General features: G+C 43.3%; 1 protein-coding gene across 1 annotated transcript in view; it reads right to left on the reverse strand.

Moving 5' to 3' along the window:
- C1qtnf7 (C1q and TNF related 7) overlaps positions 1–16,237 on the reverse strand; it is a 99,952-nt gene extending 83,715 nt beyond the window's left edge. Inside the window, exon 1 of the mRNA XM_032916789.1 lies at positions 15,789–16,237. Coding sequence (XP_032772680.1) covers positions 15,789–15,801 — 13 coding nt within the window. The 5' untranslated portion in view covers positions 15,802–16,237. The remainder of the gene's footprint in view (positions 1–15,788) is intronic.
- Positions 16,238–16,613: the final 376 nt, after the last annotated feature.

Genomic DNA, 16,613 nt, shown 5'->3' on the forward strand with positions numbered 1-16,613 from the left:
TGGAGTTCTCTGTGAGCCTCATTTCTACCCATCATATTGGCAGAAATTCCTCCTCAGCGTCACTTCTAGGGATCAGCAACATAATATGGCCCTGGGAATAATTAAAATATGGAGTTCATTGTTTGATAAGCCACAGTAAATCTTCCTTCTGTTCATACTCTGGTCTCTCTCAGCTGGTCTAGGTGTTTATGAATTATCCAATGTGGCTACCTTGTTCATGAGAATACCAAGTAAGGCAAGTACATAATGAGCTCTGAATTCTTGGGAATCCTACAAGATTCATTTGCTTTTCCTGCCTGGCTCTGCCTACATTGATATATGACTTTGCTCATTCCTAGGCCACCTCCTTGTTTTGAGTGAGATGTTGTCATCATTGCAGCATCACTGGACCCTTGTCTTGCTATCACTTATTCAGTGATGAGCAAACTTGTTCAAGGTCAAATGGCTAAGAGTGATCGCAGGTTCAATTCTTGTTCCCTAGCATAGCATTCTTGAATTTTTATAAGCTCTACCCAATGTGAAAGAACCTTTTGCTTCCAAATTGGAGTCCTAGTTAGGATGCCCCTGGTGCACTGGGCTCTGTGGATTGCTCTGTAGAATTCACAAAGCCTCACGTGCATGTATGAGTACGCAGAGGGTAAGGCAGAATGTCTGCGGAAAACCATTCCTCAAGCACTAGCAGTATTCAAGTGAGATACATATTGTTTCTGCACTGGGACTCATAATTTAAATGTATGTCCTACCGCATTGGGAGAGAGATCTCGTTTTCCCCAGTCTGGTTTTTCTCTCATTAGCATCCCTCTGCTTGTCGAGGTCCACATGTGTGTTGTGCGTGGCCTCTTGTATTGCATTTTCTCCCCCGGAAGACCTTCTGGAATCCACTCAATGTCCCGATGATATTTCCACATCAAAGGCCAAGGGTACTTAGACCCTTCAGCATGAAGCACATTAGGCCAAGCTCTGGGCCACTGGCTCATCCTCTCTGGGCTTTCCTGTGCCCAGGGCATGGATCAGCAGAGCTGAAAGAACTCAGAGCCTCACATAGCTTTGACCTTCAGAGAGCCTTGGAGTGACAGGAAAGGCCCCCATCTGGCCTCAGACTGCAATCCCTCCCCTCCCGCACTGCAGTGGCTTAATCTTCTCAAATTCTGCTTCCCACATGTCTCTCCCTCACACCAGAGCCTTTGATGGCTTCCAATTCCTTTCAGAAGAAAGTCAGAATCACCTCCCCTCCATTTCCATCCTTTCACAGTCCAAATCCTTTTCTAATCTCTTTCTTTCATCTTACAATTTTTCTTCCAGAACATTCCTTACTGACTGAACAGAGTTAGTTGGCCTTCAGGGAAGATACCATAGGCAAGTCTCTCCTTTCCTGTTCCTGAAAATGTATGTGGGTTTTTACATTCCTTTAGAACCCTGTGCACCCTTTTCTCCTGTGACTGCTTTGCCTCATTTTTTTTTCTAGCTGCAAGTTGGGCTTTGATGGTGATTAAATACACACATCAGTCTTCCACAAAAGCTTCACTTACAACCAACTGTGGACAAGGCCATTGAAACCTATTACCTTGGCTTCGAACACTAGGATGTGCCTTCTGAAAGCTTTGTACTCCAGAAAGTTTGCCTCCAGATTTGGAGCCTAGAGATTGTCTCTTCCTTGGTTTTTGTTACCTTCCAAGGCATATTTAGGTACGGATTCTAACACAGTTTGCAAAACTAGAGAAGTGCAGCTCATATGCTAATCTCAAGCACGTATTGGTCATGCTGTCTATTTCATCTCCCTCAGCTTCTTTTTAGGTAAGAAGTGATGATAAACGACTATGGGAGGCCAATAGTGGGGGATGATACTAGTCCCACACCCAGTTAGAGCTGAAGTCCCACTGCAGGCAGAATGCTGAGCCAGTACCCACTTTCCACTTCTCCTTATAACTGTTGCAATAAACTGTGGATATCCTGGACAGCAGCCATGACCAAATTGCCATAAACTCCCTGAACCAATTTGGTCTGAGTCATGTGTTCTATCAGAGATGGTTGTATTTATGGATGTACAACGTGACTTCTTTCAAAATCTTGTTAGAATAATATTTGAAAAAAATTGAAAATGCAAGCTGTAAAAGAAGTAAATGCTTAGTTAGTTGATCTTTGCTTTATTGACATTGTGGCATTTTTTTTCTATCCAAACTGAATAAGCCAAACTACAGTCTTATTAAAATTTATTCTCGAGGAACTTAAATTTGTTCTGGAATGAAGTTGCAAACCAGTTTCCCCCTTTAAATGTATCATTAAAGTGTATTTGTTTTTATTAAGGCAATATAAAGTGCCATTTACTCCTTCAAGGGGATATTGCATCAGCCTTTCTTATGAGGAGGAAGTGACATTTTGCTCATTCCCCTCATTGCAGAGGGGAACTCACAGAAATCTCCGTCCGCATTCTGCAGACCAAAGGAGAGCATCTCGCTGCCCTGCATTACGTGGCTATTTAGAGCTAATGCTATATTTTTATTAGGTTTAATTCTCTTCTAAGTTAATAGACCAGAAATCAAAGCTCTGTGGATCACAGACACCTGGAGGCATGAGCAGGAGACTGTGGCTTACAAATGGGCACTAATCAGTTTTTGGAGCAATCAAAGGCTGTGGAGACTCCGTCTCCTCAAGAGGAGATGGCCAAATGAGTTGGCACACATGATGCTTTGGCAGACAGAAGTCAGCAGGGAGTCCTTGTCCAGGGAGGAGGAAGGAGCAGATGGTAGAGATGAATGGTGTTTGGAGCAATCATTCCTATCGAACCCTGACTGTCTAGAGCTGAGGGAGCGACGTTTCCTGATTAGTGGCAGTTATGGGCAATTTCTATTCTGGCTTTTCCTCTACCAACATTCTGGGCATCTGTGTCAATGAAAGCGGAGACCTCACACCCTTCCACTTTTCTTTGAAATGATTTGGACCTGAAAAGAGAGTTACAGCCTTGGGCATATTTTTTTCCTTTTATTCTGAGACTCTTTGCCCCTTGTCTTTTTTTTTCTTCAGGTAATAAAATGGACACCCAGTTTTGCAGGAGTTGAGGCTGTGTTTTACATCCAGACTATCAGGGTCATTGGGCTTTAGAGGGTCATAACGACCCAGGCTTGAGTCTTAGCTTGGCTCCTTACTGCCTTTAGGCAAACTCTTGTGCTCCGTGAGTTCTGTTTACTCATGTGAAGATTGTTCCTTGTGGGTAAAATGGAGGGTAGACACTTTGTGAGGTAATTGAGAAGATAAGAGAGGTAATGAAGTGACACACATCTGGCCAGTTCCACAAGCAGCAATTTAGAAGGAAAATACAACGAGGTGTGGTGGAGGGAAGCCACTTGGTCAAGACTCTCTGATAAATCTGTTAGATGAAGGCAAATGATGTCTCACTATTTAAAAAAAGTTTAACTGATAAACTTAATGTGATTTGGTGAGACTTAGCCTGGCCCAAAAAATGCTTAGGCCTTGCATATTCTAAAAATCAGTTGTATTCTGAAACTGAATTGTGTTATTTTTGCTAATTCCTCTAGCCCCATTCCCTCCCGCCCACCATTTTGTTGTTGTTGTTGTTGTTGTTGTTGTTGTTGTTATTGAAAAACCAGTATACTTGCTGTAGACATTTCGTAGCCATCTTTCCACAGCCTGGCTTCCCTTTCTTCAAAGTTCCTAGAAGGGTTTTGCAGGCGCTAAAGAATGATCAGTGCCTTCAAATCAAGGGAGAGACACAAAGCCATGGGAACTCAGCAGATTTCCACACCATTGGTTAACACAGTCCTTAAATTGGCGATTCTTCATAAGGATTGCACTTTACAGTCACTGGGGGAGCTCTAAAAATTATGCATGCCTCACTTCCACCCCCCAGAGCTCTGATGTAAATGGCTGTGGGTAAAGCCTGCACTTTAGGGACTTTTTGAGGCTCCCTTACTAATAGTTAAGGTGCAGCCAGGATTGAGGCTATGGCTGTAATGCCCACATTCTTAAGGTACATGACACCGTCACGCATGCTTTCTTCTCTCACCAGGCACGTCAACAAACCTAAGTCAGGCTCAGAATATTGCCTCATCTAGGAGAGAGTGCAGGTTTTACAATGAAGTCAGTTTACAGTTGGAACCGTTGCCGTGAAATCTACAGATTGTGTTAAATTAGGATGCTCATTAACTGTGTGTTCACACTGGGGGCATTAAAAGGAGAGGAAAGAAGGAAAGGGAAAAAAGAGAAGGACAAAGGAAGGGAAGGAAGAGAACGCGATGTACCAAGATTCAGTCCATACCCTGCTTGCTAATAGTTTCTATTCTAGTCCATTCCCAAGAGTGAGGACAGGATTTTAACAGTAGCTGTGGTTTATTTAAATAGCACCTTACTATTTCATTGAAACCCTGTTACCAATGGTTTCTGTCTGGACTGGGTGTTAGCAGGTCCTTGGCATCTTGTTAAAGAACCAAAGAAGCATACACAAGTAGCACAGGATGGGGGGGTGGTTTATTCCAAAGTGAGGTGGAAGTACAGACAGACAGAGAACAAGAGAGCTTCAAGCACAAGTCCTTCCTCAATGCCCATGGTTACTGCCAGGAGTTTCTTTGTGTGGCTTTGGGAGGAAGAGTTAGTGGTAGGGGCAGAGTATGGGTGATTTCTATTTTAATTGATAGGTTTGAGTTATGTAAGCCATGGGATATGTTTTGCTTATGATGCATATGATTTTAATATTGTGTAATTATGCATATGTAATCACATGCTGATTATGCATAGGCTTGAGATGGTAATAGGGTTTTTTTCCTCTCCAAATGTTTATGTTGAGGATAGAGTCTTCCTTCCTGTAGATGCAGCCTAAACCGATCTGGGCTTAGTATCAGGATATGTTTTGGCCTCTAAAGGAGTTAGTTTTACTAAGAGTCATTGGGGGTGGAATATAAAACGACTAGATTGCTTTGGAGAAGGGAGGCATGAGACTCAATGCGGGTGCCGTCCCATGTGGCTAGAATATTGCTGGGAGAGTGATGTGCATATGGCTCGAACCAAGCAGGGGTCTGGGTTGTTTGTTTGCTTCAACCATATAGTGAGTCTAATGGATGCCCCTAGCTTTTTTAAACAAAGAGATGCTGATGAAAAACCAAGTGACCAATGATACCAGCTAGAAAATGCAAGAACTGAGTTCACCTCTGGAGCCAGTCATCACCTTGATGACTTTTTGGATTAAATAACAAGGCATTGGCAGTAAAGTTTGAGATTCTCACTGGAATAAGATATTTAACCTGAAATGGGTCTCAGAGAGAGGGTGATAGGCAAGAGGCAAGGAAGGGGGAAGCACTGGGTGCCTTTGAAGAAAAATGGAAGAATCTGAAATGCTGTCGTCCCTTCATTTATATTTTTCTTTACCCCTTAAACCAACACCCTGCACCTGGAACCTGCATCCAGGAAGTTCATTAAGCAAGACTTACAGGTCTCCTTTCAGAAGACCATAGCGACAGCATCTATAAAAATGGCCCTCATCAGAAGCCTTGTATTTTACCGTATAGAACATCCTTCCAAACAGGATGTGAATGAGGCTTTAACACGACGGAGCTCTGGGTGTACAGTGAAAGATTAATGGATTGCTGAAAACAAAATGGAGTTATGGGGAATAATATGTGCTCCAAAAGCAGGGCTGGGTCAAGGCAAAAGGAGAATTCATTTCCTCTCCTTTGGCCCTTCACCTCCATACGCCAAAGATTTCATGGGTCTAAAAATTCGCTGGTGGGCTGCCAGGAAGCAGGATTTCATGGTCAATCATTCTAACCAGGCTGAGCCTTTCGGGTCACATATTTTATTTCTCCTCCTTTTCATGGCTCTGATTTTATGTTTCCACTTCAGTTGTTTATTTTGCATATTTCTTTCCCTTCACTTAAAATCACACGCAAAAGGACCGACTGGCATTTATGGAATGTTTGCTAAAAATCTGGGTACTGTGCTAGAAACCTCAGTTACCTAGGGACATAGAAACTGAAGGAGACAGATGCACAAACAAAAACGAAGAGAAAGACTTCAGACAAGAGCTGGTGTGAGGAAATGCAAGAGGAGTGGACTTGGAGAGAAAGGAATGGGAAGGGCAGAGACTGAGGGATGACAAAATGGATAAACAGAAAGCAGAAAATGAAAGACAGGCATGGTTCAAAGAAGAGAGCAGGAAGAAAGCAATGGAGGAGGCAGCCGTCAGACAGGGACCTGGTTAAGGATCAGAAAAGAGGGGGATGAAGGGGAAGCTGAGTCGATGCAGAGGAGCGAAGGAGTATAGAGACTGACGCTGCCAAGAGCAGATGACAGCATTATCTGATCGTTGGCTCCACTGTCTACCCTTTTGGGAACGGGCAGTAGAACATATTTTACATGTAACCCTCTGAGACTTCTGACTGAGATGTGAAGATACTAGCTCCCTTGGACAACACATTATGTATCACTTATATTGCTTCTGATAGTCATAAGGCTTTAGGTCCTACAGGGGCGGATGTACAGTGTGAGCTGTAGTGGTGTGGAACATGAAGGGGCTTCATGGGCTGTCGCAACTTCTGTAGGGTGAGTGTTCGCTGCAACATACGCTGCTACTGGGAACATCTGCATATATTTAGATTTCTTAATGAAATTTTCCTGAGCAGGGAAAATGGCTCTTCCAGCAAAATGCTTGATAAAGAAGCATGAGAAACTCAGTCCAACGCCACAACTCACAAAAACAAACAAACAAACAAAAACAGAAACAGACACATAGCATGTGTTTGTAAATCCAGCCCTAAAAACTTGCTGAGTGGCATGTGCTCCTGAGATTTCTCACATGACAATAAAATAGGACTTTAAAATATTTCTATATGATAATGAGTTGAACCATATGAAAGTGCCGTTTCTGTAGGTCAAACACATCACAAGTATTTGTGTGTGTGTGTGTGTGTGTGTGTGTGTGTGTGTGTGTGTGTGTGTGTGTATGTGTGGTCAGAAGTATGACTGTTAGTCCTCAGGAGCTACTCACCTTGTTTTTGAAGCTGTGTCCCTCTGGCCTGAAACTCAGACATGTATTAGACTAGGCAGGCTGGCCAGTGGAGCCCCAGGGATCTCCTTTTGTTTGTTTTTGTGAGTTGTGGCGTTGGATTGAGGTACTCATGCTTCTTTATCAAACATTTTGCTGAAAGAGCCATTTTCCCTGCTCAGGAAAATTTCATTAAGAAACCTAAACATGAAGGTTTCATTAAAACATTCTGAAGATCTGGTACTGATAGGCCACATTTTCCTTGGATACCATCCCCAGAGCATCTGCTTCAGCTAAAGATGCCCTGGGGGGGTCTTCCCTGTACATATGCATTTGTGTGTAGCCCCTGCTTATGCCTGTAGGTATGTAACTGTGGCCTCTAACTCAGAGTATTGCTGGTGTCCCACTGATATGTATTTTTGAGAAGCAGTTATATTTTCTTTCATTGATAGAAACCAGGAAGGAGTTGATTTATGTATGCAAGTAGCAAGCACAAGTCATCCCAAACCAGACATTCATATGCTCTTTTCTCTACAGAGATAACATTCGAAAATCCAGTGGATATCCAAAACCTCACATAGAACTGACTTCCGTTTACCATGGATTTTAAAATCTGTAATACATATATACGATAGTGTTTAATTGATACATCCGAGAAGACTCAGTTTGATCACTGGAAAAGCTACCAAGTGACTAGGACATAGGTGGTACACACAGAAGGGACAGAGGACAGATCCATGTTCCTGGGAGAAGAGTGCAGCATGCTGTGAGGTTTACTATAGTTCTCTGAATGATGTATAACTTAAAACATGAGTTATTTACTTATGGAACTTTCTCTTTCATGACATGCTTGGGTTTCTCACTTGTATTTTGTTTGCATTCATTAAATTAGGTGTTCATTTGTTCAGCGGGAAGAAATCCAACATAGTAAAGGAGTAAAAGGGGGAGGTTATCAAGTTGGCCTTAAGGATGAGGCTCCAGGAAAGAACTCGTTTGTGGTTTACCTCCCAGCCTCCACACTTTTCCTTATGTAATGTATCAATGCATCCAGTGAGCCAGGGCAATACAGGTAGATGTTTGTCCCATTTTCAAGGAGGAACAGAAACTCCGACAGGTCAAATAGAGTTATGCATTGTCACAAAGCAGGGAAAAGTCAGGGCTGAGACTGGCATATAAAAAGATCCTAATTACAAGCTCTTAATTTATGATTAATTTTAGTTAACTAGGAAAAGGAAAAACCAGAACTCTAATAAATCCATGAAAACAAGCTTTGTTAGAAACATTTTAAGATGCAGACTATCTTAGTTGGGTTTTTTGTTTTTTTTTTTTTGTAATAGGATTTTGGGTACAAATTTAGAATTAATAGAAATTGGATCTTTGAGTCACATTAACAGCTCCCCTGTTCTGGGAGTGCCAGACAATATCCTGAGTGGTAGTTAGGGATACCCTGAGAAACATCTGATTTTCCATTTGAGACCATTAATTGATTGTCATGCTCTTTCTTCTAACTCAAAATTAGGGGTAAAGTTCTGGAGGCTGAATCAAAGAGTTCTTATCTCATAAGGGAGGGCCTTGATGTTTTATCTTGTTAGAAAGCAACAGGACACAAGCACAAGTGTACAATGGAACTCATCACAAGGAATCCCTGTGCAGAGGGCATCGATATGCTCAAGACAGTGGAGTCCACATGACCTAAATGCCTCCCACTAAACTCTGCCTCCCAGCACTGTTGAATGGGACTTCTGCTTTCAATACCCACATTTGGGGAACACATTGAAAACATAACATCCCCTAAATTCACACACAGAAACATGATCTTTATTGTAGAGTGTACAAGGAAATGGCAGTGATCCCGGAAACTGATGGAATGCCTTGGTAAACAAGTCAATACCAGGTTAATGCCAAACTAGAGTTTAGAATGGTACAAAATAGAAATTACTTCATAAAGTCTTATGTAAATAGGTTAATGTAGAAAAAAAAGCCACAATGCTCTAAAAAAAAATCTCAAATTTAAGGGGATAAGCTGTTTGGAGGATGTTGGCCATTAGCTAGCAAATAGTGTTTTAATGATTGCTCTCGAATTTTGTCTGAGACCATCTGGTAGCAATGTGTTTCAGGGCGACAGTATCAGCCTTGGCTTTACATTATTGATAGAATGCAGAGGCTCAAAGCTGAACCAGTCTGATGCTTTTCTGTAAGTTAGCCATTCATTAATTAGGAGGTATTTTCTTCTCATGAGTATGCAGGCAGAAGACAGAAAAATGGATGAGAATTTGGTCTCTTTTTCAACTCTGCATGGAACAATATCATTTATTTTATCACACTCTCTTCAACAGGAATGCATCATCCATCTGCCTTCATTCCTGTGAGTTAGGAGGCAAGGTAATAAGCCATTTTGGATGCTTCTTACCACAACAAGTAGAAACTATATATCGACAGAAGACCTCCATTTAAATTGTGTTTCAGAAACTATGGAGATGGCTCAGTGGTAAAGAACACTGACTGCTCTTCTAGAGGACCAGTGTTCCATTTATAGCTGCTTATACCTATCTGAAAGTCCAATACCAGGGCACTCAGTGGTTCCTGAGGCACCAGGCATGCCCCTGGTACACAGATATACATATGGGCAAAACATCTATATACATAAAGCAAAATAATAAAACATTTCATTTTAATTGGAGGTAGTTACTGAGGGATTAGCCAAGATCAGAGTTCTGCGTTGCTGAACAAAAAACAAGGCATTTCTTCTGGAATTCTGTGGGACAGAGTAGAAAGTATGTGGCTGGCTTTTTGAGATAGACCTGAGTGGAAATACCTACTTCATGGGCTGGAGAGATGGCTTAGTTGATAATGTGTCTGCCATACAGACATGAGGACCTGGGTTCTAACTCTAGTGCCCGCTCATGTTTAAAAATCTGGAAATAGCACTCGGTGAACATGGTAGTGTGCTCGTGAAGTCCCAGTGTTGGGGAGGCAGACACAGATCCTTGGAGCGCAGTGGGCAGTCTCTCTAGCCTACTTAGGCCAATGAGAGACCCTTTCTCAAAGAAAATAAAAGTGGATGTCTCCTGAGGAACAATATCCAAGTTGTCCTCTGGCTTCCATAGGCATATGCACATGTGCATGCAAACACATGCACACACATACATACCTAGAGGTCCTTAGGCAAGTCTCTCACCTTCCCTTACCTAAAAACAAGGCTAGTGTTGACACAGTATGGGTGCAGTGCTGGCTATGTAGCAGGCACTTAAGAAAAGAGTACTATTAATGTGAACACAGTAAACACTTCCTTGGTGAAAGCTTGTAACTTTGAAGAATTTGTTTTATTAACTAGTGAGGTGCCCATTTCCTGGTGGTTATTTAATATCTAAAAGTCGCACGACAGAATCACATCCTAAAGTGTTCACTTATGTGCTGTTCTCCACACGTCAAGGGTGCTGACAGACCATTTGCGCTTCCTTATTTCAAGGAAAGAGAAAAAACTTGCCTTTCTTTTCAGAGAGTTCCGGCTTCACAAGGATAACACCAAGCAACATTCTAAACTACTAAGGGAAAGGGGCCCCTGTGGGGCTCTAACCCTATACAGAGAACTCCAGGCAACTGAGAAAGATGGGAGCAGGAGAGGTGGGCCTCCCCAGGGAAGAGCACACCAATTAGTTGTCCAGTGTCAAGTGGTCAGCCTTGAAAACACACATGCAAGTAATAGTATTATATAAAAGTCAACCGGTTTTATTTAGGAATATATATGTGTGCATATACAAATGCATGATGTTGCATACAGTAACAGTTAATGAAAGAAAGAGGCCATTGAAGGAGAGTAGGGAGGGGCATATGGGAGGGCTTGAAGGGAGGAAATTAAACCACAATCTCAAAATTTTTTTAAAAAAATGTATGCATGGGGGAGGGGGAAGCGAATAGGTTTAGATGAAAGGTTTTCCCAGATGTGCCAGACTTGGGCTGAAGAGTCTATGAGGAATCAATGTGTCATCCATCACGTTTGTCATAGCTCAGTGGACAGGGCCGATTGGTAATGCTCAGATACTAGGCTTCCCCATCTTTTCAATGAATTCTAGTCTCCAGCCAGGGTTTGGAAGTGCGATTCAAAGGCCCAAGGGACATGTGGTCAATGAGAGCTGTCTTAACTGGTGTGAACAAGGTTTGCCCAAGGTCATTGCCTGATCCTGGTGCTGCAGACCGTGCAGCTGGCAGCACCAGTCATACTCCGAGTTCAGGCCCTGCTCGTGTGGATTTTTGGAATCAGATTTCAGTTGATTAAGACAGTACAGGAATGTGACATTTCTTGCAGACCTCCACTTGTAAATTAAGATTCTGGTCTGTGCCATTTGTAAGGCATTGGGAAATCAAGGGGAGTTGAATCCTTATCTCTGAATGCCATCACCTGGGTATTGGACATTGTAGACACTCATAAAGCAGCCCAGTGCATATCATTCAAAACTCAGAGAGTGTGGCACAAACTGCTGTCAAAATCCTCAGACATGGGAGAGTTTATTTTTGCAAAAGGCAGACAGCCAGGAGGAGGGACTTTAGTCCTTCCTGAAGGGATATATTAAAACAAGCACCCCCACCACTGCATGCCAATACTATTATTATGTAATGGCTATAGCTGTAAACTCCTAAAACTTTTGTAGAGTCAAAAGTTGTTTTGGAATTGTGCCTGCTTGATATGAGGTAAATGTCTGGAACCCAGTGATGAAATAGGGAACTATATAGTTCACGATTTCCATGAGTGCTGAGAATGTCATCTTCATGAATGTGGACTGGGGGGGGGGGCTCTCCTGGGTCAACTCCTCATTCTTTACCCCAGTTCACTGCACTGGATCTGAGAAGGACCGCAGGGGATGTGGATCAGTGAGGCCTGAGGGTTGCTATTTCAAAGGCCACGGTGATGATTTGGACTCTGTAGACTGAGCCTAGTGTACCCTTCTCCACATAATGTCTGCAAGAGCCTCCTTCAGCCACTGGTGTCTCACTGTCTAGCTTCTAGCAAGGTTATCCCTTTGTTACCATCACATTATTTTCTTATTTGCAAACATTTGATGGTTATTTCATGAAACAAAACAAAACAACAATACCCAAACCTTGTGTTCTGGCCTTCAAGGTTTGCTGTGATTGCAATGGATGTCCGCAGTTTATCTTCCCTGGTACTCCACTCTCTGTGGCTGCACTCCTATTCTGTCAGGACTGCTCTCTGACACTCCCCAGTTCTCTCCTGCACTCTGTTGGTGTCCAGTGTCCCATCCACCGGTCTGTACAAGTTCTTTAGGGATCATATTACATGTTACCTGACTTGTGGACTCCATTTGCAGACACCCCATCCCCCACTCCTTTAGCACTTAGACTCTGAAAGATTAGGAAGTTTTCTAAGTTCCTCTGGGTCTCTCTCAATTTTCTCATGTGTGGAATGAATTCCTTCTGCCATCCGAGGGGTGTAAGTTATGCATGTTGTGTAGGATCAAGCGGGATTAAGGAACATGACTGGCCCATCTGATTATTGGGATCTTCTCTTTTGAAGTTTCATTTACTTGGAATCTCTGCTACATTCTCTATTACAGCGATTGAAATTTGCATTTCAGATCTGTAGAGCACATTGTCTTCTCTCCCTTTAGTTGGGAAGTCCCTGGATGTTAGATAGAGGTTTCCACTAACTTAGCGTGGACATGCTGCACAGTGGGGTCCTTGGCCAGGAGGTAGAGACGGAAGCTCCCAGTTTTCACTCACTGACAGCATTTTTACTTTTCTGCCCCCCTTCTATCTAAAAATTGAAAAAGGGATATTCTAAGTCAGTCCTCTAGGACATGAGTTGGATCTCAGGTGGGCTTCTGAAGAGGGCAACCTGTGAAGTGGCCATTGAAAATCAGTACATTTCTAGTAAGCCTTGGGAAATCTCATACTCATGCATACGCGTTCCCAGCTCATTAGGTTTCCAGTTGCATCTTTTAAGTTCAGACAACACTAGATTCTAATGATCCCACTCCTGGAGAGCCAGATAACATCCTAATCAGCTGAAATAGAGAGGTCCTGCAGGAAACCCAACTCGGAATTGCTGATCATAGCTAATATTAGCAAGCTGTCACGCCTAGGCCCTCATGTGAACTCTCTAAGGCCATCCTCAGAATGCCCTGAGAAGATGAATATATTTGCTATTCTCATCTAACAAGTGAAGACCCCCATATTTGAATGGATCCACGTTGATACACAGGTGCATGCTGGGATTTGATATCCAACATCTGGGAAGTTTAAACCAAATGCCCTGCTTCACTGTGGTCCATAGCTTTCGGCATTCCGGAAGTTGCTCGGCCAAGCAATACTCTGGACTGTCCTCTCGCTAGTGGCCCTAAAATCTGTTGCCTTGGAACAGATTCACCACCCACATATTTCCCCATTGGAGAACCGGGGTGACCTTTATACCTCTGGGCCAGGGTGCAGCACCCTTTGGCTTTATCGTGGTAAAGGGCTCAGCCTCCGAAGTCTCATCCGGAGGTTCTAAAGGCCGTGCTGAACGATTCTCTCTTTGACCCAAGTGGACTGTTGTACAAGACATTTCTTGTACATATTATCTCATATTATCTGCACTGCTGCTGATGTTAAGATTGCTTTAAAAGCGCATTGGTAAAGTGCCTGGCACACAGTGGGGCCTCTACAAGGCTTGTCGAAGAACATGGAGTTACTTTTCTAGCCCTTTGGCGGCCTCTGATACCTAAGCCTGTTTTGTCAAGTTTGGACTACTAACTTGAGGCCAATTCTATATCCCCACAAACTTGCTAAGCCTGCTTCCCACCAAAGCAGGTCAGACAGGTAGCTGGTCTTCTCCTGGCAGTTCAGTAGTTAACTTTATCCCCATCCCTACCCCGGTTCCTGGAAGAGGCTGTTTCTCTCTCCCAGATTCTGTAACAAGGACACAGTTAGGTCACCTTGGGTTTCTCTCATCAAGACCCTTTCGGAGACAACCCTGACTGGTTGCTTCCAAAGCCCCTGTGGCCTAGTCTCAGATGAGTCAGTTGGCTTGGGGGACTTTTGTTAGCAACCCTGATTGCCTTTGTTTTCATCTTCATGGGGTGTGCGCTAGGGTGGGGGTGTGCTTCTTGGGCTCTGGGGTGGGGTCTGGCAAGTTTGGCTTCTAGAAACGCTGCCAGCCTCCATGGGAGCCCGTGATGGGAAGCCACGTCATGCCATACTGCGCATTTTTAGGCCACACCCATCCCCAGGGCCCACTCAGGCGCCATGCAAGCCCTAGCCATCCAGCTCTCTAAGCTGCCTGCGATGAGGTCATGGGTGGGGTACTGGAGACCCCCTCCAGATAGGGTGGGGGCTTCCTCTACAGTCCAGGGGTGGACCAGAAGGACTTGGAGAGAGGATATGGTGATAGTTTTCCCGGTCCAACCCCCTGCTCCCTCGTAGTGGTCTGTAGGCTGGTGCGGGTAGAATAGAGGCAGAAAAAGAAAGCAGGGAATAGCTGGAAGGGAGTTGTTTATGAATTAGCCATTGTGGGCTACTTATCCCACTAGTTACGGGTGGAGGGAGGGAGCTAACAAATGTTGTCTCTTTACTACTTCACCAGGAACTAATAGTCACCTCCTTGCTTTTTATACAGTTTCACCTTTACTCTGACCTTAATCACCAAGATCTCAACACAAGGGAAGCTACAGCCATCGTCATTATGTAACTAGACTTTGGTGCAGAAAGAAAAACATAACAAGACGGTAAAGTGCTTTCTTAGCTGGAGACGGCGACTGTAGCAATACCTCCCATTCCCTCCCAGACCTAACTGCCTTAATTGCTAATATTTCCACACCAATGGGCCTTGCAGACTGAGGTCACCCCCATGTCCCAACCACTCCAGCTCAATCGAACCTACACTTCTTTAACCTCTGCCTGCAAGCACATATGTGTGCACATAAAGCAATGGGTGCAGGGCTCGGCTAAAAATTTTAGCCTGCAAGATCCATCTTCTGATCGCAGTGAATATCTGGCGATTTTTCTTTTTTTGCACCTGGAATTCTGCCTTGAAAAAATAGGAGCTCGCTGATAACGGAGTTTCTCCCGGAAATAGAAAGCAACACAGAATGTTCACATGTCCCTCCACCCCAAGATGTAGATGACCGATGCATAGAAAAAACACAAGAGCTATCTGAAGGCATAACTGACAAGGCAGTCACCCTACTCAGATAAAGACACCCTCGGCCGACTTTGACTTCAGCTAAAAATGTCCTGTTCGACTGTTTTGTTTTGTTTTACCCTCCAGGGAGATAAAAATAATATAAGTAACATTTTCATAGGCTCTTACAAGAAAGAGTCAAATCGTTTACTTAACTATAACAGAACATATTCCACAAAACGGTAAGTCACAGGAGCCACAACTGAGAGACATTTTAGGATGTTAATATAATCTATGAGAAAGTTTTCAGAGTTCTAAGACTCTCAGCTTTGGAAGTCAAGTTTTGTAGGAAAAAATAAATACTGAAAGTAGACCATACATCATCCCGCTGCCCACTGGACAGTTTATGCTCAAAGACTGGGGTTTTTTTTTAGAGAGCCCTCCGACCTTTCCTAAGAGAAACAGCATTTCCATACATAGACATTTACTACATCAAGCGGAACAGAAAGCAGGAGAGACAGCTGCTGAGTCCACCCTCTGATTTATCATTTGTTGACATTCTATCCACACGTCCCTCCATCTCCTTACAAGTAGCTGTCTGTAGTTCTTCCTGCAAATATTTTGATAAAGTTCAAACAGGCGGGGGAAATCAGGAAGGCTGTAGTGAAAACAATATCTTACCTTTCCTGGGCATTGCTGGGTTCAGACGTCCTCCCCAAACATCAGACTTCCTTGCTTTGGTTCTCCCATGAATTTAGAAACCATTAAAAATTATTCAGAGCAGAAATATGTTTATTACCCAAGCTGCTCCACAACAATGCAGAGAAGTGTCTTGAAGAGAAGTGAAGGATGTGTGTGGAGCGCGAGCTCATGCTGTCGTACGAAGTTCTGCAACCGTCTTTCTCAGTTTAAACAACCTCCCACTCCTTCTCCCAGGCACTTGCCAACTTCTATAATTTAAAGCAACTGCGATCCTTCCCATAATACTCACATTTCAAAGAGTTTACTATATACACTCGTTACGAATGAGGAGGAGTGGGCAAGGTTCTTCTGCAAACCCCAGACAGAGGCAGACGCAAAGCAAGAGCCTCAGGTATCTGGAGGATTTTCCGTCTCTCCGCAGCCATCGCTGTGTGCACTGTGTGGATTTGAGTCCCCGTGGCCTTTTAAAGTAGTATATAGAGATTGACGGGCATCATTTCCTGAAGCACTTAGGAAAGTTTATTCAGCAAGTTAAGAAAGGGGCTAAACCCGTGGTGTCAGCAGGATTGTTTTTATGTCATTTCACCTTCATCTATCACCACTGTTTTCACGAAACAGAAAAATACTTAAGGTGATGTAATTTGCATTAGTTGTACTTAAGCGTCAGTCCACATGTGTATTATACATCTAGGAAGGACACATACTTTGGAAATTATGTGTATATAATTGAATAAATCTTCTGATATTTTAGCCTGTAACCAGAATAAATCTTCTGGCATTTTGCTTGGTGACTATATTTTACAT

The sequence above is a fragment of the Rattus rattus genome, chromosome 11, assembly GCF_011064425.1.
Source record: "Rattus rattus isolate New Zealand chromosome 11, Rrattus_CSIRO_v1, whole genome shotgun sequence".
Classification (NCBI taxonomy): Eukaryota; Metazoa; Chordata; class Mammalia; order Rodentia; family Muridae; genus Rattus; species Rattus rattus.